Source organism: Panthera tigris, chromosome B1 (genome assembly GCF_018350195.1).
Source record: "Panthera tigris isolate Pti1 chromosome B1, P.tigris_Pti1_mat1.1, whole genome shotgun sequence".
Taxonomy (NCBI): Eukaryota; Metazoa; Chordata; class Mammalia; order Carnivora; family Felidae; genus Panthera; species Panthera tigris.
This window is the reverse complement of record NC_056663.1, coordinates 26958575-26985962: the sequence shown is the minus strand read 5'-3', so window position 1 is coordinate 26985962 and position 27388 is coordinate 26958575. Positions and strand designations below refer to the sequence as shown.

The 27388-nt window shown below is 37.5% G+C and overlaps 1 protein-coding gene across 5 annotated transcripts in view; it reads right to left on the bottom strand.

Moving 5' to 3' along the window:
• TNKS (tankyrase) overlaps positions 1–27388 on the bottom strand; it is a 209714-nt gene that overhangs the window by 135083 nt on the left and 47243 nt on the right. For all 5 annotated transcript variants that reach the window (XM_042983119.1, XM_042983116.1, XM_042983115.1 and 2 more), the window contains exon 3: positions 12114–12209. In XM_042983119.1, coding sequence (XP_042839053.1) covers positions 12114–12209 — 96 coding nt within the window. The remainder of the gene's footprint in view (positions 1–12113; positions 12210–27388) is intronic.

The following is a 27388-nucleotide window of genomic DNA, read 5'->3' as shown; positions in this document are numbered from 1 at the left end:
TTATTTATTTTTGAGAGAGACAGAGTGTGAGCAGGGGAGGGGCAGAGAGAGAGAGACACACACACATAGAATCTGAAACAGGCTCCAGGCTCTGAGCTGTTAGCACAGAGCCCGACACGGGGCTCGAACTCACAAACAGTGATTATGACCTGAACTGAAGTCAGACGTTTAACCTACTGAGCCACCCAGGCATCCCACCAAGATATTCTAAATACAAAAAAAAAGGATCTAGAATCAATTTATTATCCAATTATGTAGAACAAAATGTAGATACGCCAGAATACAGTAGTGTTACAGGTAAGTTGTGTTTATGTCTTTCTGATGCCCTTGTGATTAATGGCTCATCATATAATTACAACAAACAGAAATTGATTAATTTTAAAGAAAAGATCATCATCTGCCATTCTCACTTCTATTTACAGAAGAAAAAACAGAAACAAAATTACTTACCCAAAGGCCACAAAACTTTAATAAGGGGCAGACAACCGGCATCTCTTGTTCCCAAATATAAAGCGCTTTCTAAGCATATTATTTTGGCTCCCAAATATCTGAATAATGAGCTAGCCCATTTATCCTAAATAAATTTAAAAGTTAAATACACACACACACACAACTGTAGTTCTATCAAATCCATTCTTTTCACATGTCTTGAACTCATCCCTTTCTCTTCATTCCAGTCTAGTAATCCATGCCCTCACCATCATCACCTCAAGCCTCAATTATTCTTTTCTCCAAAGCAGTTTCCTTACTTCTTATCTTTCCTCATATTAACACACCTAATGCGTGTATGTCTAATTCATATTCTTGAACTAGAACACTCTCCAAGCAAATCCCCTGCTTAGAAACTAAAAAGAGCTCCATGGAGAACAAATCTAAGACTTTTACTGGGTCTCATCTTTCCTCCAAACTTAGACTCGAGGCCTCCTGAAAGGCAACATTTTCTGTTACACCAAATAGAATACACTCTTCCCCCTTTTCTTCATCGATCCGAATTAGACATGTGAAGACCTGGGGATGGGGACGGGGCAGGGCAGTGTCAACACATTTTAGAGGAAAAGAATTCTCCCCTACCCTCCTAATCATGCTGATGCAGAGCTCTGGCTCATCTGGTCTTAATAATATACTGCTAAAGCAAATTCCTAAGCTGTGAAAAGGCTTCTTGGTGTTCCCGACCTTAACTATATATTGTTATTTATGGCTTTCTCCCGTATTTGTTCAAACACTCTCTGAATCAATTTCTACTTCCTTCCAGTACACTCTATATAAACCTACAAGTTTATTTTCTGGTAGGTAGAGTGAAGTTTTTGATCAATCTCTCTTCCATCTACATCTTTGGAAACTCAAAAGACTCATTACATATTCTTAATGTCTCACCCTAACATACTTCCTTCATAAGCATGAAAGGTTCATAAGGACAAAATTTTGATGATTTTGTTCATCGCTTATTCCCATCCTACAGAATGACAAATCCCCTCTGCTTCCGATCCTGTTTGTTCTATTACTGTGGTTGTTCAGTCTAGGAAATTTTATACTTTCAGAGGTACACAGACCACCACTAAGGAATCATTGTTGTTTATGAGTAAAATACTGTTTTGTTTTGTTACGTTTCCACGTCTCCTTGATGATATCCAAGATGTATTATGTTTTTAACTATAAATTTACCATTTTATACTTAAGAATACTGACCTCCAATTTTCCCAGGTATCATGGATCAGTTAAAATCACAGATAATTTCTAAACATCTCAGAGTCAACACATTTTTATGACTCTCATCAAAAGTATCAGCAAAGAACAAACTTGGTGATTCAGACTTCCCTTCCCCTCCCTTTACTAAAGAACCAGTAGATAACCTAAAGTTCTCAAACTAGAGCTTGTACCAAAATCACCTGACGGGCTTATGGTCAAACACAGACTGCTGGGCCCCACCCCCCAAATTTCTCATTCAGTAATTCTAGGATGAAGCCTGAAGATACGCACTTCTAACAAGTTCCAAGTGATGTCAATGTAGTTGATCTAAGGATAACTAACTAATCTAACCTAAAGAATAAAATAAAGAACAATGCAAATGATCAGACAAGCCCCAGAAGGGCTGAGCTGGTAATATTTAAAGTCAAAGCAATAAACATGCTCATTATTAATAAAATACAATTTAGTGTTTTCTTTGTATCAAGTGTTTTCAAATAAGTTTATTCCATACACAACCCCAGAGGTACGTATCATCACCTCCACTCTCTCAATGAGAAAATGTAGGAAACTGAGGCTTAGAAAGGCAAAGTAACTTCCCCAAGTTTACAACTAGTAAGTGGCAGAATTAGGAACTAATGCAGATATTCTCGATTCCAAACTTCGTGTAACTGGGCTGTAGAGCCGCTGCCGCAGTCTTACACTGTAGCCACAAACCTGCTACTAGTGACACCTCTGCCTCTGTCTGGCATAAAAACGGTTGCAAAGAGCACGGTGCCTCTACGGTCATCAACAAGCCTCCCGCTCCAAGGCTCCCCTAACCTGCTCCCTAAGCAAATGGGTACACACATCTATTTAGCCTCTGCCTAGCAGCCGGCACAAGTCCCTTACTGACATCTGCTCAAACAGCTTGTTGGAGGGTATTGAAAGCAGGCAGGTGGAAGGACAGTTCTGCTTGGAAAATACCGGGCATAACAGCAGGTATCTGTCCAAAGAAGGTTTTTGTTCTAGGTCAACTTATATCTTTTGCATCATACCCTGCTCCAGTTTCCCCAGCCTTATGAATGAGTAATATAAGACAGGGACACTGACACCCTGTGTAGCAAAGCTGGGGCACAGCAGGAAAAGACGGTACTCTGTAGAAATTCTGACAGGAAATTCACTAACACTAAGCTGGTTACTTTAATTATGGAACCTTGTTGATCCTAAATACCGAATATTCCCTTTATTCCACCACTCAGTGACACCTTGTTTTGTTTAATAAAAACTTCACACCACAGGTTTAGTGACTTTTTAAAGTTCCAAAATGTAATTCCTCTGGATGAGACAAACTGGGAAAACACTGGCTGCTGGCCTCCTCCCACCTTAGGGCTGTGCCAGAGTCAATGAAATTAGTGAACAGCACAGAAAGAAGATCCCAAAAGAGGAGGCTATAAGCTTTTCTACCAATTACCAACTAAAAAGTAGCAGGCTACTGATAACTTTTTCTTACAGTCACAATTATTTCAATTATAAAACTAAAATCATAACTGTGCTTTTTATTCAGTTAAAAAAGCAAAAGCATTCATTAAGCAATGGTATTCTTTGCAATATTATGTGAACAGTACTGAGAGTCCACTACTAGCCCTCATAGCGCAAAGCTAAATCTAGGTTTTTGATCTGCGGGTAGATTTAGAAAAATAGATATCCAAAAAAAATCCCTACTGTTTATGCAGCTTCACTGTCTGCATACATCCTCAGAGTAAGGACTCTGAGTAATGACTCATTCCATATAGTAATGACTAATTAAAAAGACTTTCGACACTTCTTCTACGAAAATGGAGATGTGTGCTTTTCCTTATTCTTGCTAAGTACACCTAAAAAACCTGGACCTTATATGTAAGATAAACAGATGAAGACTCCCAAAGGTGGACAGAAAAGGCAGCCTGGTTAGGGATCTCAATTCCCAAGGAACGGCATGTTGGTGAGTTTTCAAGTTCTTTTTGCTCCATACACACACACTTAAAAGCTGAAGAAGCTGGCAATCTAGAAATGCCAATGGGTGCAGACAAGAGAAAGACTGCTCCCTCTAGACAAAGGAGCAGTAAAGGGACAGCCTAGCAAGACAGAAAACCTTTAGACAATCACCAGCTTATTCCAGCCAAATATGACAAAAAAAACAGAAACAAAAACAAAGCTCAAAACAAAAACAAAAACAAAAGAGAAGAATTATATAGTTCCACCCACACTCATGAAGCAAAGGCCTAGTGATGAGCCTAGATTTACAACCTCACTGGGAGCCAGGACTTTCATATCTGCTAGGTAATAATTAGCCCCTCCTCACCACAATGTTAGTGGAGACCACGAGTGCCACACACTTGCACTACAATCCAATGGTAATGAGGCTGCCCTCTCCCACCTCTTGCCCTGTGCTATCAGTGGAAGTTCTGTGAAGAAAATCAGCAAGGATACAGAAAAACTCAACACCATCAACTAACAGGACCTAACAAACGCTTATAGAATACTCCATCCAATAAAAGCCGAAACACATTCTTACCCTGTGCCCATGGAACATACCAAAATAGGCCACATTCTGGGATATAAAACAAAAACTTTAAAAAGAAAAAAAAAAAGAAAGAAAGAAAGAAAAAATAAGGAGTATTGCCCAACCACAATGGAATCAAACTCTAGTTTCTAAAGTAATATCAGCGAGGTAACAGAAAAGTCTCCAAATATTTAGCATCTAAACAACATACTTCTAAATAATCAGTGGGTTACCAATTATCAAAAATGAAACAGGAAAGAACATTACAGATCCTGCAAACACCAAAAGCCCAATGAGAGAAGACTATAAACGATTCTACACACAGAAATTTGACAACTTAGGTGACATTGAGCAATTCCTTGAAAGACATAAACTATCGAAATTCACACAAGGAGAAATATATAACCTGGTTAGCTCTGTATCTATTAAAGAAACCGAATCAGTAATAATCTTCCAAACAAGAAAGCCCTAGGCCCAAATGGTTTCACTGGTGAATTCGACCAAAAAAAAATAATCTCTTCCAGAAAATAAAAGAACTCAACATTTCCTAAAGGATACTTCCTAACTCATTCTATGAAGCCAGCATTACCCCAATACCAAAACAGATAAACATATTATAAACAGGAAAACTACAGAAAAACATCTGCTAAGATGGAGATGTTCTGCATCTGACTATATCAATGTCAATATCCTGATTATGATACCATACTTACAGTTTTTGTAAGAGGTTACCCCTAGGGGAAAATAACACACTAGGTACAGGGGGCCTCTGTATTACTTCTTAACGATTGCATGAAAATGTACAATTATGTCAAAATAAAAGTGTCATAAAAACTTCAAAAAAAAAAAATAGAGTTATTAACCCTTACGATACCAAAGCATTAATGCATTCTAATGTCACTGCTATTTTAAGAAAGTAAATGTTAATAGCAATTACTTTATTGTAAGAAATTTTAAAAGAACCATTTAAAATAGCCGTAATTTGGGGCACCTGGATGGCTCAGTCGGTTGAGCATCTGACTCTCGGTTTTGGCTCAGGTCATGATCTCATGGTTCGTGAGTTCAAGCCCCACATCATGCTCAGCACTGCTGGTGTGGAGCCTGCTTGGGATTCTCTCTCTCTCTCTCTCTCTCTCTCTCTCTCTCTCTCTCTCTCTGCCCCTCCCTTGCTCTCTCTCTCTCAAAAATAAAAAGTCAATAAATAAATAAATAAACTTAAAAAAAATAAAAGTAGCCATAAATTGGTTGTAGTTGAAGCTGTAATCCAAAATGCAATGAAGATGCTGTGTGAAAGTTACAGTTACACACCAGTTACTGTTACAGTTCACTGGGGAAAATGACAAGTGCTCTCAAGGTATACACTAACAAGTTATTATGCTTCACAAAGATGTCATTTTTGGTGCACTGAAAGATCATGCTGGTTTTAATGATGTAGGCTTGCTAGGTTTAATTACATCCAAAGGTAGATAGGAAGAGTTTGAAATACTGGAGGGCTGGGTTATATAAACAGAAACATAGTTTCTATTCCCTCTTACTCCTAAACATACATAACTGCCTATAACTCATGAAAGGCTTACACTACATACATTATTTGAGGTGCCTCTTATTTACGAACAGCTCAAACATTTTGAAATTACATCGTCCCTTATACTTTCAAAATATTGTGTTTTTTAATGTGTCCACTGAATGTTATTCAAACCTACTGGCTAGATAGCAAAGACTTAAAAATAGCATTTATAAAGTTAGATTAATAACTTTAAATTACCCAATTAATTCATTTTATAACAATATGATGATGAGTCTTGCAGGTAATATCAATCAGGTGAATTTTCTTTTTTGAAAGCACTAATCTTTAAGAAAGCAGAGAAACACGTTAATACCTTGGATTTAAGCCCTGAATTCATGAGTTAGTCCAATTTTTCAAATATGTTTATACCACATCCTTCTAAATGAACGAGTAGGTAAAAAAAAATCTGATTCTGCATAAGAGCACTGATTCTTCAGAAGCCAAACTGTTTGAGTTCAAATCCCAGTAATTTCCCTTTATAACTGTGTGAACTCATAAATGTGACCTGACCATTCTGATATCTGTAAAGATGGGTACAATCATATCTGTTTCCCAGTGTTCAATGCCCTTAGAATAGTGCTTGGCTGACAGAAGCACTCAGGAGTTGTCTATCATCATCATCATCATCATCATCATCATCATCATCATCATAACTAGATTCAGTAAGGTTTTGACTTGTTTATTTAAGGTGCAATATTTTAAAATTTAAATCAATATGACCTATGTCAGCTAAGGGCTTTTTAGAAAGGTACTAGCTCTATAATCCTCTCCTAAATTATTTTCATACATTTAAAGTTTCAAAAAAAGGTGTTTCAATCACTTTTAGTAACAAAATCTTACACTTTCCTACTCATGTCCAAAATTATAGACAGATCAAAGCATTAATAAAATTTTCTTAAGAATTATGTGGTTAAGGGATTAACATTTTCAACATATCTTTAAAAGGAGTGTTCACACTGATTTATTTCAGCAATAACCCATTTTAACTTTCTTACTCTTACACTAAAGGGAATTTTTTTTAAAGACCAGGAATTCATCTTAACATAACAATAATTTTCCCTAATAAAAATGAGGCAGATAAACATACAGCTATTCTTTAAAAGTAAGCTATTTCCTCTTATGGTTTCTTTACGGGGGAGGGGGGGCGGCATATTATACTATTAGGCTTCTTATTAACTGATAAAAATAATTCCTAAAGTTCAAAGTAAGGGTCTAGGAAATCAGTCCTCAATCACATAGGTTATTAAAAAGGTATTACACCTGATACGCAATATGCCACCTCGTAGTATTAGTGTGCAAAACAGCATAGTAATGGAGCCATGCCAAAACACAACAACAACAACAACAACAACAACAACAACAACAGACCAAAACAACAAAAAAACCACAAAAAAACAGTAAAAATTAGGCCCTGGTTTAACATCTAGAAGTTTGATGTGACAGCTGCAGGCACTTTGATCTTTCCAGAACTGGCATGTTCTCGATCAAAGGAGCTACCCGAGAAATCTGTTGATGAAAGGGTCAGTACACACCTCACCCGTCACACCAATTTAAAAATTATTTTAAATGTACTCTTAAAAGAGTATGTACATGACTATAAGCAATCCAAAACCATTTTTGGGAAGTACAAAATTTAATAAGACTATTACAATACGGCACGAGATACCAAGTAATTAATGGTTAACGAGTATTTGTAGGACCTGGAAGATACGCTGCCCTCAGTCACCAGTAATCAGACGCTTGAAGTATTTGTTTATTTAATCATTTCATGTGTTTATGTTAAGTCCTGGGCACAACGAAGTGAGAAGACACACAACAGTCCAAATCCTTGTAGAGCTTTCGTTGTATTGGGGCAAATAAACAAGAAAAAAAAAATGCCATTTCAGATATCAATAAATCCTTGAAGAAAATAAAGAAAGCTAACGGGACTGAGGACAAAAAGACATCTCTGAGGAGTAAGCACCTAAGTGGAGATTTGACTTGAACGACGGGAAGTTCTGGGGCAGTGTTCCAGGTTCAGTAACTAGCATGTGTTAGTCCAGACATAGACAAGGCCTTCGTCTGTCTGTTGGAGAACAGCAAGCATCCAGCTGTGGTTGAAGCAAAGAGATCAAGGCAGAACAGTGGAAGACAGATGAGAGATAAGCAAGGCAGGGGCCCATCGTGGTATGCTATGGCCAAAGAGTTTGGGCTTTAGTTAAGGGTAATAAGAATATATTAAGGGATTTTCTAATCATAGGGCTGATCTATGCTTTAGAAAGACCACTCCAGCTACAGTGAAAACTGAGTGAAAAATTAGTGGAGGCAGTGACTCGTTACAAGGTTACTGCCGTCACAAACAAAAGAAAGACGGTCAAGGCGTGTACTAAGGCTGAAGCGGTGAAGCTGGTAGGACATGGCTGCGTTGGAGATTTGAAAGTACTGTAGACCTGAGTTACTGACAGTGTGGATGCAAAGTATGAGAAAAAGAAAGGAATCTTAAATTTTGGCTTGAGCAAACCTATCTGGGTAGGGTCCAGTTCCCTAAAGTCCTCACCAATCATGCTGAAGATGATTTTGGTTTCTTCTAAAAAGCAGTAGGGAGCAATGGAGTAGAAAAAAAAAGAAGTAGGACTCCAGATATATTTGTTGACGAACATGCCACACTCAGCAAGCACATGCCAGACCCCTCAACGTTGCCTCTAGCCTGAGCCAAGGCTGAGTCCTTCTGGAAAGCCTGGGAGCCAGCCCATCAATCACCAATTGGGATTTCCTCAGAAGTGCAATGAATCCAAGTTAAAGCTTATGCTTGAGACACCTTGGTGCAAACACATCCTTCTTCTCTACTTCCTTACCCCTGCTAGAAAACCGCTGGGACCAATTAACTGGGCATTCTTGTGGCCATCTAAACTCATCTTTGGTTCTGCCAATGATAAACAATCCTTTGGTTGGGTATCCTTTCCCAAACTCTCAGCTTCAATCTGCTGTGACGGCTTCTCCTGACTCAACTTCCCACTGTGCCCTACAAAACCACCTTTACAGGATTAGCAAACACCCCTACATCCTTGCCCTCCATAAGGAACATTTCCTGTGTCAACCAACTTTAATTTAAATGTGGCTCTCCCCATATAACACCACATGCAGTGCAGACCCTTAAGAGGGAAGCTCCTCGTTCTCCAAATCCCCACATACTTCAGTCAGGAATGGAGAGAGAGAACATGTTTGTGGATGCTAAGGCTGAACATGATAAAGAAGCACATTTCCAATGGAATTGATAAAATGACTCTACATTTACAAGGAAGAATAAAGAATGAAAACAACCTACCTAAACGGGGGATTTAGCTCAAAAATTAAATATATCCATAGAAGGATATTATAAAGTCATTATAAATTCATGTTGCAGAAGAAAACTTAATGCATTCTGGGAGTATCCATGTAATTCCATTTTTTAAAAAAGTACTATTAAGCAGCATGCAATGTATAAGATTGATTTGATTAAAGAGAAAGAAGAGTGTGGGATATGTGTGCTCAGAAAAAATGGTTACAAATAAAATAGACCAAAATGGTCTCTCTAGGTGGTAGAATTAAGAATGATTTTTTCTTTCTTGTACTTTTTCTACTTTCCTTAATTTCCACAAGGAATGTATTTCTTTTAACTGGCGGGGGGGGGGGGGGGGGTGGAGAAAAGGCCAAAGTAAAGGCACACCCACACTCCTCTTGAATAAAATTTACATAGGCTGTTTTAGGCTTTATATATGTTTATTTCCTGAAAATAAAAACAAACAACCACCTCCAAGATCTTAGGTTAACTGCCAGAACTTCAGAGTGGCTAACAAAAACCAACACCACCACCACCACCAAAAAAAACCCTCAAGATTTCTTCTTTGGGTATCATTCACTTAGCGCAATAGGAGTTTGATGAGTCTCTCCAATTAGTTATTCTAAAGGTATGCTGTTGTTTTCTATGGCTTCATAAAAATCCATGCATTCTTTATGCAGACGAGGATATTAGTCATTTCTTCAATGTAGAATATTTAAAATATTCTATAAAAAGAGATATTCACTTTGCTAACTTCCTTTAAGGAATATACATATACACCTGTATACAGTTTTGCCTAATGCATAAGTAGTAACATAAAAGATATTAGAAAACCGTCTTCAGCAACTAAATTCCCAAAGAGGAAAAATACCAAGAACAGGAAGTTTACTCTTAAGCTAAGTACCAGTACTAAAACCCCACCTGGCATAAAAACAAAGAATGACACATCACCCAAAATAATCTCTAATAACTCTAAATTAAGGCATTCCTTTCAAAAGATTCTTTTTATCAGTGCTTTCTTGTCTTAATTTAGCTTTGGAAATACTATTGCCTCTATAATTCCATTCAGAAGGACTGCTTGGAAGGAAACCTGTATGGGTAGAAAAACATTTTGGAATCCATTTCCCTAAAGTGTTAATTCACTAAGATTATATAACATGAACGTGTAAATATCACTAGCTGATATTTTCCACAAAATTAACTACCACCACTAGAATGTTTACCTTTTAAACCTAAAAAGTGGTACATCATTTCCAAAAGGGTAACTATTCATGAAAAGAACAATTATTCAGTATTAGGACCAAGAAGAATTAGTATCTCCCTATCTAAGCAAAGTACAGCCCAAGAGGGTTTTCAAATCAAGCTTAACAGATACGGCATCTGTCTTCCAGGAATCTAGTCTCCATGAGTTATTATGCCAAAGCTCTTCTGCAAACGAAGAGCAGCCAGTATCATCCCCCCAGAAATTCATTTCAAGTTAGGACATAGCTTTGTGCTGTTAATAATTTGTATTTCAACTTTGTCTTCGGAAAAACTTGGAAGTGGATTTAAAAACACGGTTGCATTAAATGAATCTCACAGATGGACAAGAAAGGCGTTGAGGGTTGAAGAGAAGGAAAGGTCAGAAGGAGGACACTCAGCCACAGAGACAGTCTTGGTCCGCGTTTGGAACACACCTCGATTCCCACGGACGCTGTTTCTCCTCCGGTCACAGCCCACTCCAAGGATGCTACTACTACGGCCCTAGTGCTTTGTGAAAAGAGGGGATGGAAGGAGGCCTGAGGCTCTATCTTTTCATTGCATTAGTTAAAATTATATAATTATACTTAAAGTTCCTCTTATCTACACTGGTTTAAAATAGCTTTATTTCTCTAGTATATGTTATCTTGATTCAGCAACCAAATGACTTCACCAATTCGAATCACTTAATTAATGGTGAAAAGTCTTATCACTCGGATTGAGCAGAGATTTATCTCAATTTTAGCAATAGTGAGAAGTTGTGTATGTGGAGTAATTAAGCAAAATTCCACACATTTTCAAAGCGTCTACGTATAAACCTTTTCCACGCACCTCAGGCTCTGTTAAAAATGCGCAGCATGTACTCTAAACTTAAAAGTGAACATAAGATTTATTTTCTTCAAACACGGGCAAATTTAAAAGGAAGGTAAAAGTCATTTACTTTCACACAACCTAAAACAATACTGTTAGCACTGCAGTGACAAAGAGGCTCCAAATTACAAAGGTCAGTTAAGTAAAAGAAGGCAAAGGCAGCAGAACTCAGATGCTAAGAATAAAAACAAAAATAGATCCAATGCAGTATTCTGAGAACGAAGATCAATGAGAACAGTTGCTCCGTATCCTCTCACTTATAGCATTATTTTCTATATTGTTATGAGATAGCCTTTCTATGCCAGCATCTCCTCTTTGCTGGCTCTTGACATTTGCCTTGATAAAACCAATATGTAAGCCCCAAATGTTCATTATCTGAAAGAAAAAGGCAATACATTGCCTCATCTACAAAGTACTTAGCTATCATGGGCAAAGTGAGAAGACAGGATAAAAATATAAACAGAACGGCAAGGAAGGAGCAGCATCATATTTTATTTAACTATTGATCTGAGTAATAAGGCAGCAGGTTGTCTTTCCAATCAAAACTACTTTTATAAGTAATACAAATGCCCTTGCTTGCTCAGTGGTGAAGGTCTTCAAAAGAAATCAACGGAGAAGAGGAGGTTTAGGGAAATTATGCTCGAATCCATAAAAAAGGACTAACACATGAGTGAATACTTTATGCTATCATTTAATGCTGTAATTCTCAGAAATTCCAAGCAGAATAAACAATCTTACTGCTTATGCTTATGACAGCATAGAAATTAATGAGACAGTTAATATAGCAAATCAATAATAAAGTAGAGATAATGGCACGCATATTTGTTGAGCTTAACCAGCAGGAAAATAAAATTCAGCGCAGAAAGGTTTTATGTAAAGTCAAGCTAGGGGTCCCGTAGATAAAACAGCGTGGTAGCTCTCTGTTTCCTTACCTGTGAGGACAGCTTTCGCTGAAGAGTCGGCCAGGTCCAGGGCTGATTTCCCATCAGTGTTCCGAATGTTTGGATCGGCTCCGTGCTGCAGCAGCACTGTGCAGGGAAAGCAGAAACAGTATCTTACCTCAGGGATACAGAGATTATTTACTGGTAAGTGTCGCCTCGGCATGGTGTAGGCATAAACATACATTGCACGGTTTTTTCTCTTTCAAGAAAAAAAAAGAAGAAAGAAAGACACAGAAAGGTGGGAAAAAAGCACTGCAGCAGAGGATCCTCTCTAGAGTAAAGCAAAGTTGGCAACTTGTGGTACAGTATTATCACATGACTTAGCATCATAAACATGAAACTAGAAAAATCTTGCGAGAAGCCAGTTTTGGTTTGCCTCCTTCAGGCAGCGGAATGGGAAGCTGTGTGCTCACTGCCTCACACTGGGAAATACGCTAACCGGGAACCTCCCTATCTTTACTACCACTGTGGCTGCTTGTTGCTGCTGCTTTACTGCTGAATTTCCTAACGCTTCCTCTCCTCAGAAGAGTTGTAATACCGTGCAAGCCTTTTAGTGGCTCGCTGCTTGCACAGGAAACTCACCAGAACATACTGGCTTGCTTCCAGGAAGTTTAACGGACATAGGAATGCATGCAACCCTGCTCCCCTGCAGTCAGGCTGCAAAAAAGAACTGCCGTCTGCAATAATTCTTTCCATAAAAAATGTTTAGAAGCAGAATATCACTATGATATATGCCAAGGAATGAATGCTGCACATGCTGTATTAGGTAGAAAGTAGCTACGGAGAATTCTTAGACATGGAGGCTCCCAAAGGAGAGAAGTACTGTTTGAGTCAAATCCAGATGTAATGATTTATTAATCCAAAACACTTCCCCGCCACACCTGGTATGTGAGCACATGGGCGTGGAGGGATGGCGGGTGTTGCTGTAATACCATCCAACGGACGGTTAGGCTACTAAATACAATAACAACTAGCCCAAACAAGCAGGGTTCAATTACAAGTTCTTCTAACAGTTCAAATAGTTAAGATTTTGTGTCCTGCTGAGAACAGTAGCTGTTACCATTTACCACTATACTACAACATAAATTTAAAACAAAGCAGAAATGTCATATTCAAATAAGTGGTTAAAGAGATGTTATATAATGTCTAAAAACGTCGGAGCCACTGCTGTTGGTGAGTCCCGAATTTTCATTCATTGGCACTTCCAAGCTAAAGTACATACATTCCTTGGGAATATATGGAAGGCAATCCTCCTGTATTACTAAGTAATAGGTCCTGCTGTTTATAAAGCTCTTCCCCCTCCTTTAATCCATAAGCCATCTAGTCAATGGCTTCGTTATAAAGTACAAAGGAATAGCCTTATCTGGAATTAGGACGCAGCTGCCGGAACAGTGTTCATCAGCACCTCTTGCACTAAATCTTGGCCACTCTCAGATGTGGGATAGTAAAAACTAGCCAAGGCTGAGAAGATGGGAGTGAGATTTTGCCAGGACTTTCCATATTATTTCATCTCTGAATGAAAGCAATCATAATTATTTTCCAGATGTTTACACACTGACTCAAGAGTAAACAGAATAAAATAGCAAGTACCACAATCTCAAACCGTGGTTACTCTTTCATCACGATGAATAAGCTTTCATGGCAACAGTTGTGTTTTTGTTTTTGTTTTTTTTTAATTCCAAGAAGAAATCCCAACATGAAGGTTTGGCTTATAAAGGGTCTTTATCATGAAGCGGACTCATGTATCAAATGTAAAGCTGACAGCTATGGCTCTATCTTTATTTAGTAGCTGAGTGACCACATGCAAAGGGTAGGAAAACAAAGAAGTAACAGCCCCATGAAAAGCAGAGTTTTTTTACTGCATACTTTGAGAACTTCAGACCTGCTTTAAATAAGTAAAGCAGTATGTTCATTTAACAAGGCTTGACAATTATATGATGGGAGCTTTTATTTTGCAGTTTATGAGGTAGAGGAAAAAACCTGAAAGCCTTATTGTTTCTCCAAAAGTCACCTAAAATCTCAATCTTTTTTGTTGTAACTAGTACTTTACCTATTATATTTCTGCTATTTTACAATAGAAATCTGCCATTAAGTTTGGCTGCAGTTTTGCTTTATTTTAGGTGACTTTTAAAGAAGCAATCTTGTTACTAAAAAAATCCGTTTTCTAAAGATTCTGAGTCCTATGTATTTCTTTCATTAGACCTGAACGCACAGAAACAGTGCAAACTAAAGTAGCAACAGGGAAGAAGTTGAATTTTCTGAAGCAGATGCTGACAACAAAATCTACATTAGAAAATATTCAATCATTTTTAGTTAACTGGAGAGCAGTTAACTAAAAACCAAAACTCAGTAGAATTAAGAGTTTTGGGGGGGGCTCCTGGGTGGCTCAGTCGGTTAAGTGTCCGACTTTGGCTCAGGTCACAATCTCCTGGTTTGTGGATTCAAGCCCTTTATCAGGCTCTGTGCGGACAGCTCACAGCCTGGAGCCTGCTTTGGATTCTGTGCCTCCGTCTCTCTCTGCTCCTCCCCTGCTTGTGCTCTCTCTCTCTCTCTCAAAAATAAGTAAACATAAAAATTTAAAAAGAAGAGAGATTTAGGGGCAATAAAGGCATCTATAACTAGAAGTAAGCTAACAATTCTCTAACTTGTGTAAAAGGGCAGTGCTGGGAAGTTTACAGAACCGTGGCAGGCAAAGCACTAAGCATGGAGCCTGTACTACACAGCAGCTAACGACAATATTTAAAGCACATTTGTAAATGGAGACCTTGTTTGTGCTCTCAACTCTACCACTAACTACTAATTCAATGCTTTGTCCTAGAGCCAGCTCTTTAAATCTTTATTTTTTCTGCAAAGGGTCTGATAGTAAATATATCAGGCTCTGTAGACCATATGGTCTCTGTCTCAACTACTCATCCCTGCCTCAGCCTCATCCTTACAGGGCAAAAGTAGCTCCAGACAATACTTAAAAGAATGTGTGTGGCTGCGCTTCAATAAAATTTTAGTTAAGGACAGTGACATATTAATTTTATATAGTTTTCATGTGTCACAAAATACTAGTACTGTGATTTTTTTAAAAATCACTGAAAAATGTAAAAGCAATTCTTAGCTTACATACAAAACGCAAGGGGTGAGCTGTATTTGGCCCGTATATGACAGTCTGCCAACGCCTACCTTGACAGTGATATACCAAATATGGTCTATGGACTATTCTAGTCCCAGAACTCTTTGTAATCCATCTACATTGAAATAAGCACAGAAATTAAGAGGAAGCATCTAGAATTGTGTATGTTATTTTAAAATTATTTACTGGTATTTCATTTTTATTGTACTTTACAAAATTATTGGCCTGCCATATCCTGGGGAGGAAGAAAAACCTAGTCCTCTACCTCATATGGTTTGAGAATCAAAAAATTCTCTGGGCCAGACTTCCCAAGTCTATAAAGTGGAGGAGCTGGACTAGGCAGATGATGTCTAGATGTCTAAGGTAGAAACTCAATTAAAAAGAAAAAAAAAGTTATTTCGAGTAGAACCTTTTCCTTCCCACCCTCTAAATCAAAAAAAAAAAAAAAAAAAAAGTTTTTCATTCACCCTAACACTTTAGCTAACAAAAACAAAACTCAAAGTAGAACCCCATAATCAATGGAAGTTGTGGGGTACATACTAAAGCGTCCCAACTGACTCCCAAGCAATCCTCTGACTGAAATTCTGTTTCACACTATTCTCTACGGGGAGTTGTTCCTCTGTTTTCCAACGCCAGACGAACAGCACATACATCAGGCAAAGGTAAAACAATGGCTTTCAAGAATGACAGTCTACACTTGAACTGGCGACATGTGTAATTCTCAATTCTGCTTCAAATTTTGCATTCAAACTTCTGAGCTACCAAACAGTTACAAAATGTGACTTGCAATGCAAACTACAATTAGAAATTCCTCTCTCTCTACCCCTCCTCTGCACTTGCACACATCCGCTCACATGCTCTCTCTCTCTCTCTCTCTCTCTCTCTCAAAATAAATAAGTAGTGGGGCACGTGGGCGGCTCAGTCCGTTAAGTGTCGGACTTTGGCTCAGGTCACGATCTCAGGGTTTGTGAGTTCAAGCCCCACATTGGGCTCTGTGTTGACAGCTTGGAGCCTGCTTAGGACTCTGTGTCTCCCTGTCTGCCCCTCCCCCACTTGAGCTCTCTTTCTCTCTCTGTCTCTTTCTCTCCCTCTCTCAAAAATCAACATCAAAATAAATAAACTTAAAAAAAAGAAATTCATCTTGTAACATCAACATACACTGACAACACACTCATATAAAACAGTCTCCTTCAAAAGTAGCACAACTTCTGAAGCAAAGTTCCCAAAATATGCAAACAATATAGAAAGTAAGGTTTGAAAGAAAAACAAGGAAACTAAAATCTGAGTAACGATTCAGTACATAAATTCAAGACTACTGTGGCCATTCAAAAATCTCCTTGTACTATCTTTAACCGATTAGCTCATCATCAAATCTCGAATCCCAAATGACTTGTCTAAATCCAATTGTTCGACTGATGCATTTCAAATCCATTTATGTCCTTCTGAGTTTAGGAGGATGGAGAAAATATAGCAGCTGGCATAACAACAGATAGTTAAAACCAAGGTAGGATTACAATATTCAAACTGTCATTCTCAAAAGAGCTTATGCCAAGAAGGACATGTGATTTTCCTATTTCTGGTGCAAGCATTCAGCTATAGTGAGCCAGATTCAAAAGCACGCCTTTACCTTGTGACCAATACAGTAGAAACTGAAACTGTTTCATCTCTCAAAACTATTGAATTTAAGCATGCCTATCATTTTAATTCTTCCGAATAAAAAGAAAGTATTTTTACATGTATGCAAAGCCTCATCCTATCAAATTCCTAGAAGAATACCAAGTGCTAGTATGGTAGATTGTATTTAATTATAGGTATTAGTAACTTATTCAAGAAGATAAAAGAAATAAAAACAATACAAATATCCAAGCTAAAAACATAGCAAGACTTTTAGGTAAGTTGTCAAAAAGTGTTTAATATAGTTTTCACTATAAAATGTAGACATCCTCTATTAAAATATTGTAAATTCTTTGTTATGTGAATTTTAGAGCTACATTAAAGGTCTAAAACTGTTCCTTGCAATGAACACTCAATTTTATTTATTTGTTTATTTATTTTTGAGAGAGAGAGAGAGAGAGAGAGAGAGAACAAGTTGGACAGGAGCAGAGAGAAGAGGAGGGAGAGAATCCCAAGCTGAGTGTGGAGCCTGATGTGGGGCTCAACGTCATGAACCACAAGATCATGACCTGAGCTGAAATCAAGATCATGACCTAACCAACTGAGCCACCCAGGCCCCTGAATACTCAATTTTAAAAGCAGTTATGTTTATGTTAAAATGTATTTCACAGTCATCTTATCTTTATGAGTATAGAGATAGTCATCTGACTGAGCTTCCAAAATTCAGTCACACAGAGGACTAAATTCATTAGATTTTTTAGCAAATAAAACCTAATCTTAGAGCAAATATCAAGTGGCCCAATTTTAACTAGCTACAATCTTCAATATATAGGACTCTCACCAACACACATGGCTTTTAAAAGACAGATTACTTTTTCTTTTTTTTTTTTAATGTGTATTTATTTATTTTGAGAGAGACAGAGCATGTGCAGGGGAGGATGGGCAGGGAGAGAGGATGAGAGAGAATCCCAAGCAGGCTTTGTCAAGACCCTGAGATCATGACCTGAGCCGAAATCAAGAGTCGGACACTCAACCGACAGAGCCACCCAAGCACCCCAACAAATTATTTTTTCTAAGTGATATACATGGCATATCCTGAGGTTAATACCTATTCAGATTGCCTTTTTCCACAGGAACATGTACAATATTATAATTGTATTATAAGATATTTATATATTGTACACATTTTTTGAAAAGCCATTTATCTTTTCATTCAGGATACACTTTACTTACTATGGCATAAAGGTAAACTACCGTATTTTATTTTAAAAAATCATCAAGAGTTGATTTATCACTAACAGTAGACATGAAAATTCAAGTAACCAGTGTTATCCTACATAGTAGTGTGGCTTACTGAATCTGAAATAGAATTTAGTATATGTGCTGCCGAAGTGAGCACTGAGTTAGAATTTGAATGACAAGTTTCTCTTTTCAATACTGGCTGACCATTTATTTGGACCAATCCTTAGGCTGTGAATAATGAACAGAACTAGATTTAAAACAAAAACATAACTTCATCTAAGAGCTAATGACAAAGAATTACTAGCCCAAAACTAAGGCACAAATGGGAATCCAGAGGACAAACATATATGGAAACTGCCTTTGTTCTGAAAGCACTTACTAATCCAGAAAAATGTAAGTTGCCCTTTCAATGTCTCATAGGACACAGGGAACAGCAATCATTTCTGCCCCCTCCCCCCCCCCGACAAAGTAAGGATTCTAACAAAGACTGTCCCCATACAAAAAGGGCTATATCCTCAGGAGGAGGATCAAGTGACCTGAACTCACCCTAGCACAGAATCATCCCTCTGGCTGGAAACTTTGGGTGTCCAAACTATGTGAAGCCTTGAGTTTAATTTGAAGGTGGTCCCAGATTGGCAGTAATGTCAGGACATCTGGCAAACATATATGCCCATCCTCTCAGGGGAAGGTACTTTCATCAAAGGGCAAAAAGTTAGTCCTTACAGATAAATTTAGAGTAAAAGGCCCACCACATAGCCAAGATAACCAAGTACAGAGGTAATCCAAAATGCAGAAGCAACAATGAATATCAATAAACAACACACACAAAAAAACCCCACAAAAACTTTAGATATCAGAAAGAACTACCAGATATGTTATAAAAAGAACTATGCTGTTTAATAAACAAGCAAAGACTGAAAACCAAAAAGAACTATGTTCATTGTGTTTAATGTAATAAAAGACAACCTGAAATATCTAAGTTAGATGAAACTATAAAAAGTGATAGAGCAAAAGAACCAAAAAGAATCTTTGAAGGCAGTGATCAACGGTGGTGCTAAACTGTGACCTTTGAAAGAAAGGAAACTCAAAAGATGGGTACCATGATCACTCGACTCTGTCCGTGACAATTTGGCAACCACCTGCCTACAACTGGAATCAGAGCAGAACAAGGTTGTCACGCTGAGCTGAGAAGACAGAGATCCGAATTCGGAGAACATGAACTGGTTGGAATCTGCAGGATGGAAAACTGGAGAGGAGGGACGAGGCAGCGAGCAGGGCCCAAATGTCTGTGTAGGGGTCCCTTGTGATAACAAGGCTGTGGGCTGGCCTCGTATCGTTTGTATAAGGTAAGACCACCCGAGGCTTGACAGGTAGTAGCTACTGTTGGGTTGAGCACATCACACAGTTAGTGGAGGTCAAAAAGTGCAAGGGGTGGGCAGCAGTGCTGAGAAACTGAAATTCTGGCCTTAAGAAAGTACAGAGATACTAAAAACACCTCCTCAACACAGTGCAGAGCTGAGAAAACAAAAGGCCATCTGAGTTATGAATAGGCACCACACCCTAGAGCAGAGACTTGGGGTCTACAACGTCACTAACTTCCCTGTTTCATTATTATTAACATCTGCACTGATGGTACAAAAGCAACGAATAAAATTGTTGGTAACTTAGCACAAACCAAGGCAGTGGCCCCAAACTATACTAGGGATCCCTACATTCTTCACTGCCTTGAAAGAAAAAATAAATAAATAAAGTGGTTTCATTTTAGAATGTCCTTAATGACAGTAAAAATTATTAATTGTATTAAATCTTTACCCACAGATACACATCTTCTTAATGTTCTCTGTGAAGAACTGGAACATGCATAAAGACTTCTACTATCTCAGTTAAAGGACTCATGGGATTACTGTGGTTGCAAGCTGAACTAGCCACTTTTTGTCATGATGCACCATTTTTAATGAAAAGAAGAGCAAACAAACACTATGGTCATTCGGACTTGGTATCTGGCAGGCATTGTTAAAATGCCAATGATGGAAAATTTAAGTTTTCATGCAAAAATTAGAATTTTGCAATTTTTTTTTCTCTGCCTACATAAATTTGAACGTAGACTTTTCTGCTGACATTGGTATAATAAAAGTAGTTTTTTGGTATAGATTTAAAATATGTCAACATCTTGGAATTTCCAACTCCGTGAGTTACTATTTTCAAAATGACCAATGGAAACCGACAAAATCATATTTGAGTACAGAACCTTTCCAAGTGAAACACAGATTAATAGACTGTGATGTTACAGAGTACAAAAAGTTTTCTGTTATGGTCTGTTTCCATATGGCAATTGCCTATTTAGAGTCTACCACTTGTCAAGTTTGGATTGGGATATCAAAGAAGAATACTCACAATTATTCAAAAATGTTATTATATACATTTCCCTCTTCCAACTATAAATCTGAATTCTCTTCATCAGAACATATTGCACACAAAAGTAGACAGGAGGATCCCATTGTCTTTGATTAAGCCAGATAATAAAGACTATATGCATTAATGCCAATATTTTTACTAACTTTTTGGTTTTGGAAAACATAGTTACTTTTCATAACAACATTATTTCTCTCAATATATAGTGAATTTAGTATTTGCTAAATAAATGAGTATCTTTATGAAGATTGTAGTTTTGATTTCTAATGTTATATATGACCCAAGTAAACAAAAGCTCTTCAGAACAGAAAAAACGCCAAAATACTTGGAAATTGCTCTAGAATAAGCCCTAGACTCGACACACCCTAATAAATTCTAAAACCAAACCTCAACAAGATCTGCAGGAGACAGTATGAACATTGAGTCCCACTATGATAAAGATTTTAGGAAGCACCTTGGGCTTTCCACAGAAATGCACTTATTTAATAAAGCATAAATCCAAACATCCAGAAGTTCAGGGTGATTTGCCAGCAACCAAAGTCTCTGCTAAAACAAGCATAAAAATTTTTCAGAGGAAGATAAATAAAAATAATATTGTAGTTCCTATAGTGTCTACTATTGAATAAAAAATTATTAAACATATAAAGAAAAAGGAAAATGTGGTCCACAGTCAAGAACAAAAAAAGCAGTCAAAAGAAATCATGTCCAAGATGGCCCAGATGTTGGACTTAGCAGACAAAGACTTTAAAGCAATTATTATAAATGAGTTCAAAGAATTAAAGGAAAATATGATCTGAAAAAGTAGAGAGAGATACTCAGAACCACGTTGGAAAGTTGAAGAAATCATGCTACCCAATTTCAAGATTTATTAGAAAGATATAGTAATTAAGACAGTGAATTATTGGGATAAAAACCGATATTCAGATTAACAGAAAAGAAAACAGACCAACACAAGTATAGCTAATTGATTTTTCTATAAAGAAGGCAAGGATGGGCGCCTGGGTGGCTCAGTCAGTTAAGCCTCTGACTCCTGATCTCAGCTCAGGTCATGATCTCCTGGTTTGTGAGATGGAGCCCCCATCGGGCTCTGGGCTGACAACACAATTCTGTTTGGGATTCTCTCCCCCCCACCGCCCCTCCCCCACTCGCACACTCAGGCGCACTCGCGCTCTCTCTCTCAAAATAAATAAATAAACTTAAAAAAAATACAGGCAGCAAGGTAACACGATGATGGAAAAAAATATTTTGAACAAACTACGTTGGAACAACAGTTACCTACGCAGACAAGAAAAAGAAAACACAAAGTCTGACTCTTACCTCACACTTAGAAACAAATTAACTCCAAATGAGCCATAAATTCAAAAATAAAAGTTAAAACAATAAAACCTGTAGAACAAGACATGGAAGAAAATCTTCATGGCCTTGAGAGAGAAAAGATTTCTTAAGATAAAAACGGCCTACCCATAAAAAAAAAAAAGGTGATAAATTGTACTTCATCACAATTAAGACTTTCCGCTTTTCCAAAGACAGTTATGAGCATGAGAAGGAAAGTCACAGACTAGAACAAAATATTTGCAACAAGTACATGTGAGAAAGAACCCAGATACAGATTATATAATGCTGAGACTGTCGAAAAGAAACAGTCAAGAAATAATTTTCTACTGTGTCAAAGTCCCAAGTTTTTAATCATACCTTTTTTAGTCTTTGCCTTTCATACCAAAGTCACCAAAAATTCAGAATCCTGTCAACATCTGGGACTAGCATACTTGTGATACATTACTTAATTTCACCTCAATGAACTACCTGCCTTTTTGTGCCTAATCAGATACCCACTTATTACTTTTTTCCACGTACGTCACTGGAAACAAAATAAGGCTGCACTTCTTTTTTGGAAAAAAGTTCAAAGAAATCAAATTCTCTGCAAGTCATCTTCACTCACTACTGACAAAACGTCACAGTTAACCCGTTAAGAACACAGTTGGGTTAAGAGACCATCCTCTTGAACGGGACTGCATGGGTTGGACTCCCAATTCCCTTTCTCCTAGTTCTGGGGCCCTAGGAAGTGATTGCACCTCTCTGCTCTTCCATCTTCTCATCTGCAGATAAGAAAATAGCAGTAGCCACCGCATGGAGTTACTAGGAGGACAAAAAGAATAAATATCTGAGGAGTTCTTAGAGGAGTGCCTAGCACATAGCAAGCATGAGCATCAATAAGGCAAAGGGCACAAACTTCCGGTTACAAAATAAGTAAGACGCCAGGGTGTAAAGGACAGCATGGGGTGCACACTAAACACTACACAGTATTAACAGTAATAACTTTGGCGACAGATGGTACCTAGACTTACCTTGGGGATCACTATCATGTATACCTGAAACTATCTATGTTTTTTTAAGACATTAAAAAATATTTACTCACTCAAACAATTAAGCCAAGTAAATAAAAATTTACTGAATTCACAACGGAGTTTTTCACGATCAAATTTTGGCGTGAAATTTTATAATAAAAGAATCCTCCAATTAGAATCTGCTCCCATTATCAAGTTCACCTACAAATATAGAAAGTCAAGAATTTTTTAAAAGGCCCATTGTATCCAGAGTAACTTAGACACAGATGATTCTATATGCATATATAGTAGATTTTTAGATCCAAGTCAATTATATCCTTTTTATAATAGAGGTAAGCCAGGTCACAATACATCTGTGAAATCAGCATTATCTGCTTACGCAAACCACAATTTAAGACAAAGCAGGCCCTAAAATAAATCTAAGAATGAGTATAACAAAGGATACTCTTTCTACCTGGAAACCCCAGAGAGTCAAGTCTAAAAGAAAGTACTGCCCAGGAGTCAGACAAACCTGAGTTTTAAAATACTGTTCTGTATTTTGCAATTGTCTGACCTTACACAAGTTACTTCACCTCTGTCAATCTCAATTTCCTCTTTCATAAAACACTACCTACCTCAGAGAATTGCTGTTATAATTAAGTGAGACACTATATATAAACCTAGCTTGGTTCTTGGCATATGATAGGGATGCAATAAACACCTTGTCCCTTCAATCAGGATCTTTTCACCTGCCTTTCAAAAACAGAATCATACACACAGAAAGCGCTAAAAATCTATCTGTTGGACTGAAATAAAGGCAAAATGGTAGGAACAGCCCTAGGAACAATGAATGCATTTGCGCCAAGTCAATTATTGTTTTATGCTTCCTTTTATTTAGGGGGAGATTACTTTTCTAAACCTTGGCTAGACTCTACTAAATGAAACACAGCAAATATGAACTTTGTTATGAACAAAGCAAATAACCTTAGTCTAACTACACAAGTTTCTAAAAGGATTACATTTTTTTTTTTACAGTTCTAAGGGACAATGACCACATGAAAAAGGTGCTTCCCAATCTGTCTCTGGGAGAGAAAGGCAGACCCTACCTCCTTTTCAAAACCTTCCCTAAACTGTCACCCCACCTCCCCTCTCTCAAGTTCTTGAGGATTTAGTATTCCAGGCAAACTCCTCATTAGTATAAAACATTATAGCCAATTAAAATTCGTTTTAGTGCCACTAGGTACAAGGTTTAAAGTTACATATTGAGAAACAGTTGCCTCAAGGAACACAGGATTGTACCTGTACCCTAACATTCTGATTTTGCTTTGAACTTTAGTTTAAGAAATTATATCACTACTATGGGGCGCCTGTGTGGCTCAGTTGGTTAAGTGTCAGACTTCAGCTCAGGTCATGATCTCAAGGTTTGTGAGTTCGAGGTTCCTGAGTTCAAGCTCCTCATTGGGCTGTGTGCGGACAGCTTGGAGCCTGGAGCCTGCTTTGGATTCTGTCTCTCTCTTTCTCTGCCCCTCGCCTGCTCATACTCTCTTTCTCTCACAAACAAATAAGCATTAAAAAGTAAAAAAAAAAAAAAAAAAAAAAAAAAAAAAAAAAAATATATATATATATATATATATATACACATATGTGTGTGTGTGTGTGTGTGTGTGTGTGTGTGTATATATATATATATATATATCACCACTATTTTTTTCCTATACCTCTGAGAACTGATTCAACAGACTGAACTTCAATGCACTGTTGTTCTTTCAATCTGACAAAGAATGTAACTCTTTCACGTTTTCATTCTTTGGGAAATATACCAAATAATTTTTTTAAACTTACTTTTGTTTTTTACTGGATTTGATAAATGATCCCATTAGCAATATTCTTTCCTTTCTTCTGTTTTTTGCTCTACTTTTCATCCCCGTGGCTTATTTTACAACTGAAAGTTTGTACCTCTTAGTCCCTTTCACCTGTTTTGCCCACACACTGGCTAACCAATGTTAGCAATATTTTTAATAACAGTACTCAATCACATTTTCACACCCCACCTCAGCTCATTTCCCCCACACTGAGGAAAAACAACAACTGATTTCATGTTTTATCATAATTCAAGTTCAAAAAATTACACAGGATATGAAACAAAGGACATAAACTAATTTGCACTGATGGTAACAAAGAATGGCATATGGTAATGGACAGTTATCCAAAGTTAGCTTACACAAAACCCAGCCATAAGAACTCCTTACTGTTGCCACCCAAGGGAAAAGAGAGTGAAAGCAAACGAGCAATTACCGAGGCTCTACCTGCTTTACTATTTCACTTAACTTCCTCTAACAACCCCATGCAACATGATGCTCATTTTATAAATGAGAAATTGAGGCTCACAGCAACTAAATTTGCTATCTGTCCAAGATGACAGTTTATAGGTGGAAAAGTAGAAGTCATATCTAATACTAAAGTCCGGCATTTAATTTCTGCCTTATTCTACACGAGTACAAGCAAGATCACCCCAGAACTGTAACTCAAGCTTTTTTACCCTTAGGTGAATTATGAAAGGCACATCTACGTACTTGTCCTAAATAACTTTATTTACTGCTCCCATGACCAGCATCCTCTTTCTCATCCCATTGAACAATCCCCCTGTGGGAAACCATGAAACCAAGGTTCAGAAATAACACCCATGACAGCTAGGGTTCCATTTTAGAGACCCACTAGAATATTTCCTGTTCTTGTTCCCTCAATCCTTATGATCAAGCATATTCTTTCTAAAGACCAACACTCAAAACTGTGCCCCCAAACAGGCACCGTAAGTAAAAGGCAAAATAAAATATATGTCCTCTATTTCTAACCCTGATTACTTGTACCACAGAGCAAATTTAGAAATTTTCAGGCCTGACACAAAATAAACATATATATTTGGACACAGTGCGGGATTTCTTCATGTCTTATTTGTATCTGTCATGTCTAAGGGAAAAATATGGAACAATTCACGGTAAGGTTTACATACTTAATCCTGGATTCGGGTTACAGATGAAGAGTCTGACACCCACTCCATTTAAAGAGAAAATTAAGGGGCGCCCAGGTGGCTTAGTCAGGTAAGCGTCTGACTCTTGATTTCAGCTCCGGTCACGATCTCACATTTCAGGAGATGGAGCCCCGCATCGGGCTCCGCACTGACAGCACAGAGCCTGCTTGGGATTCTCTCTCTCTCCCTCTCTCTCCTCCTCCCTTGCTCTCTCTCCCCCAAAATAAGTAAATAAACATTAAAAAATAATACGAAGAAAATTAACAGATTCCAATAATTTAAGGACTAAGAGTACACATTTTTTTATAGCCTGGAACTGCACTTACTATACTTAATAATTTTCTATATAGTTTGGGTCAGTTGAGAATGAGGAGTGAAAAGGACGCTGTAAATCTTTCTTTCCCATCTGGACCTGCTTCTGCAATCTCAGTTACCACGGAACTGTACAAAGGGAGGACACGGCTTTAATATGAACACGTTTCAGATAATACGATAACCATGTAAAGGGAGAAATGACTGATTCCATGGGCCATTTGCATCAAATACCATTTTCATACAAACACAAATTTACGCCAGACATCTCATTGCAATCCAGATCATTTCGGACCTCCACGGTTAATCTAAAAGTAAATGCAAATGTATAATTAATTCCTTTAATAGACAGACTTGAGCAATAAGCAAATCCCTGCACCAGTTCAAAAACTGTATGAGGTCTTTTTTGTTGTGTTGGGTTTTGACCCTTTTCCTCCTAATTTAAACATCTTGATATATTCCTTAAAGCCTTAAGAGAACGAAGGCATTCACTCTGGGAATTATAATAAAATGCAATTGGACAAATATAAAACTTTATATATAAATATATACACTTACCACCATTAACCAGAATGCCTACTAAAGTAGTCTCAGATTTATAGTAAATGTATAAATACTCTAACTTTCTTGAAAGCAGTTGAACCTAAGTGGGCAAGTTATCAAGATAACGGTGTTTGGTGTCGGTGGGGATTTTTTTCAGAAGGGAAAAATTATCATCATCCTTAGCTCTTCTTCTCCTTTTTAAGGATACAAGTGTGGAATTTCGCCAACTTTTACTTTTTATGAAAATGCTATATTGAGAGTTGTTTAGAAGATCTCAATTCAGTTTATATGGGGAACTGATGTTAAAAAAGCCCACGGGAGGTATTCTGGCAGGAAAAGGGAAATGAGACAATCATGAAACAAAAGCAAGCGAATCGCATTCTCGAGGGCTTCACTGAATTCTTGATGAATTTTTGCAAAGAGTAAGGAAGATGTGAGAAATGACTTTCCTTAACCCAGCTCATTTATGAATGACATATAAATACATAATGTGACAGATTAAACCAAGAACCCAAGTGGAGATCTCCAGCAGTTACAATTTCATTCTTATTAAGAATTTGTGGCTTTCCAGGACTTTATGCTAAGATAATTAAGGATTACACATACATCTAAAGAAAATATTCTCTATAGTACTATTTATAAAACAAAAGTGAAAAATCAGAAATATTAT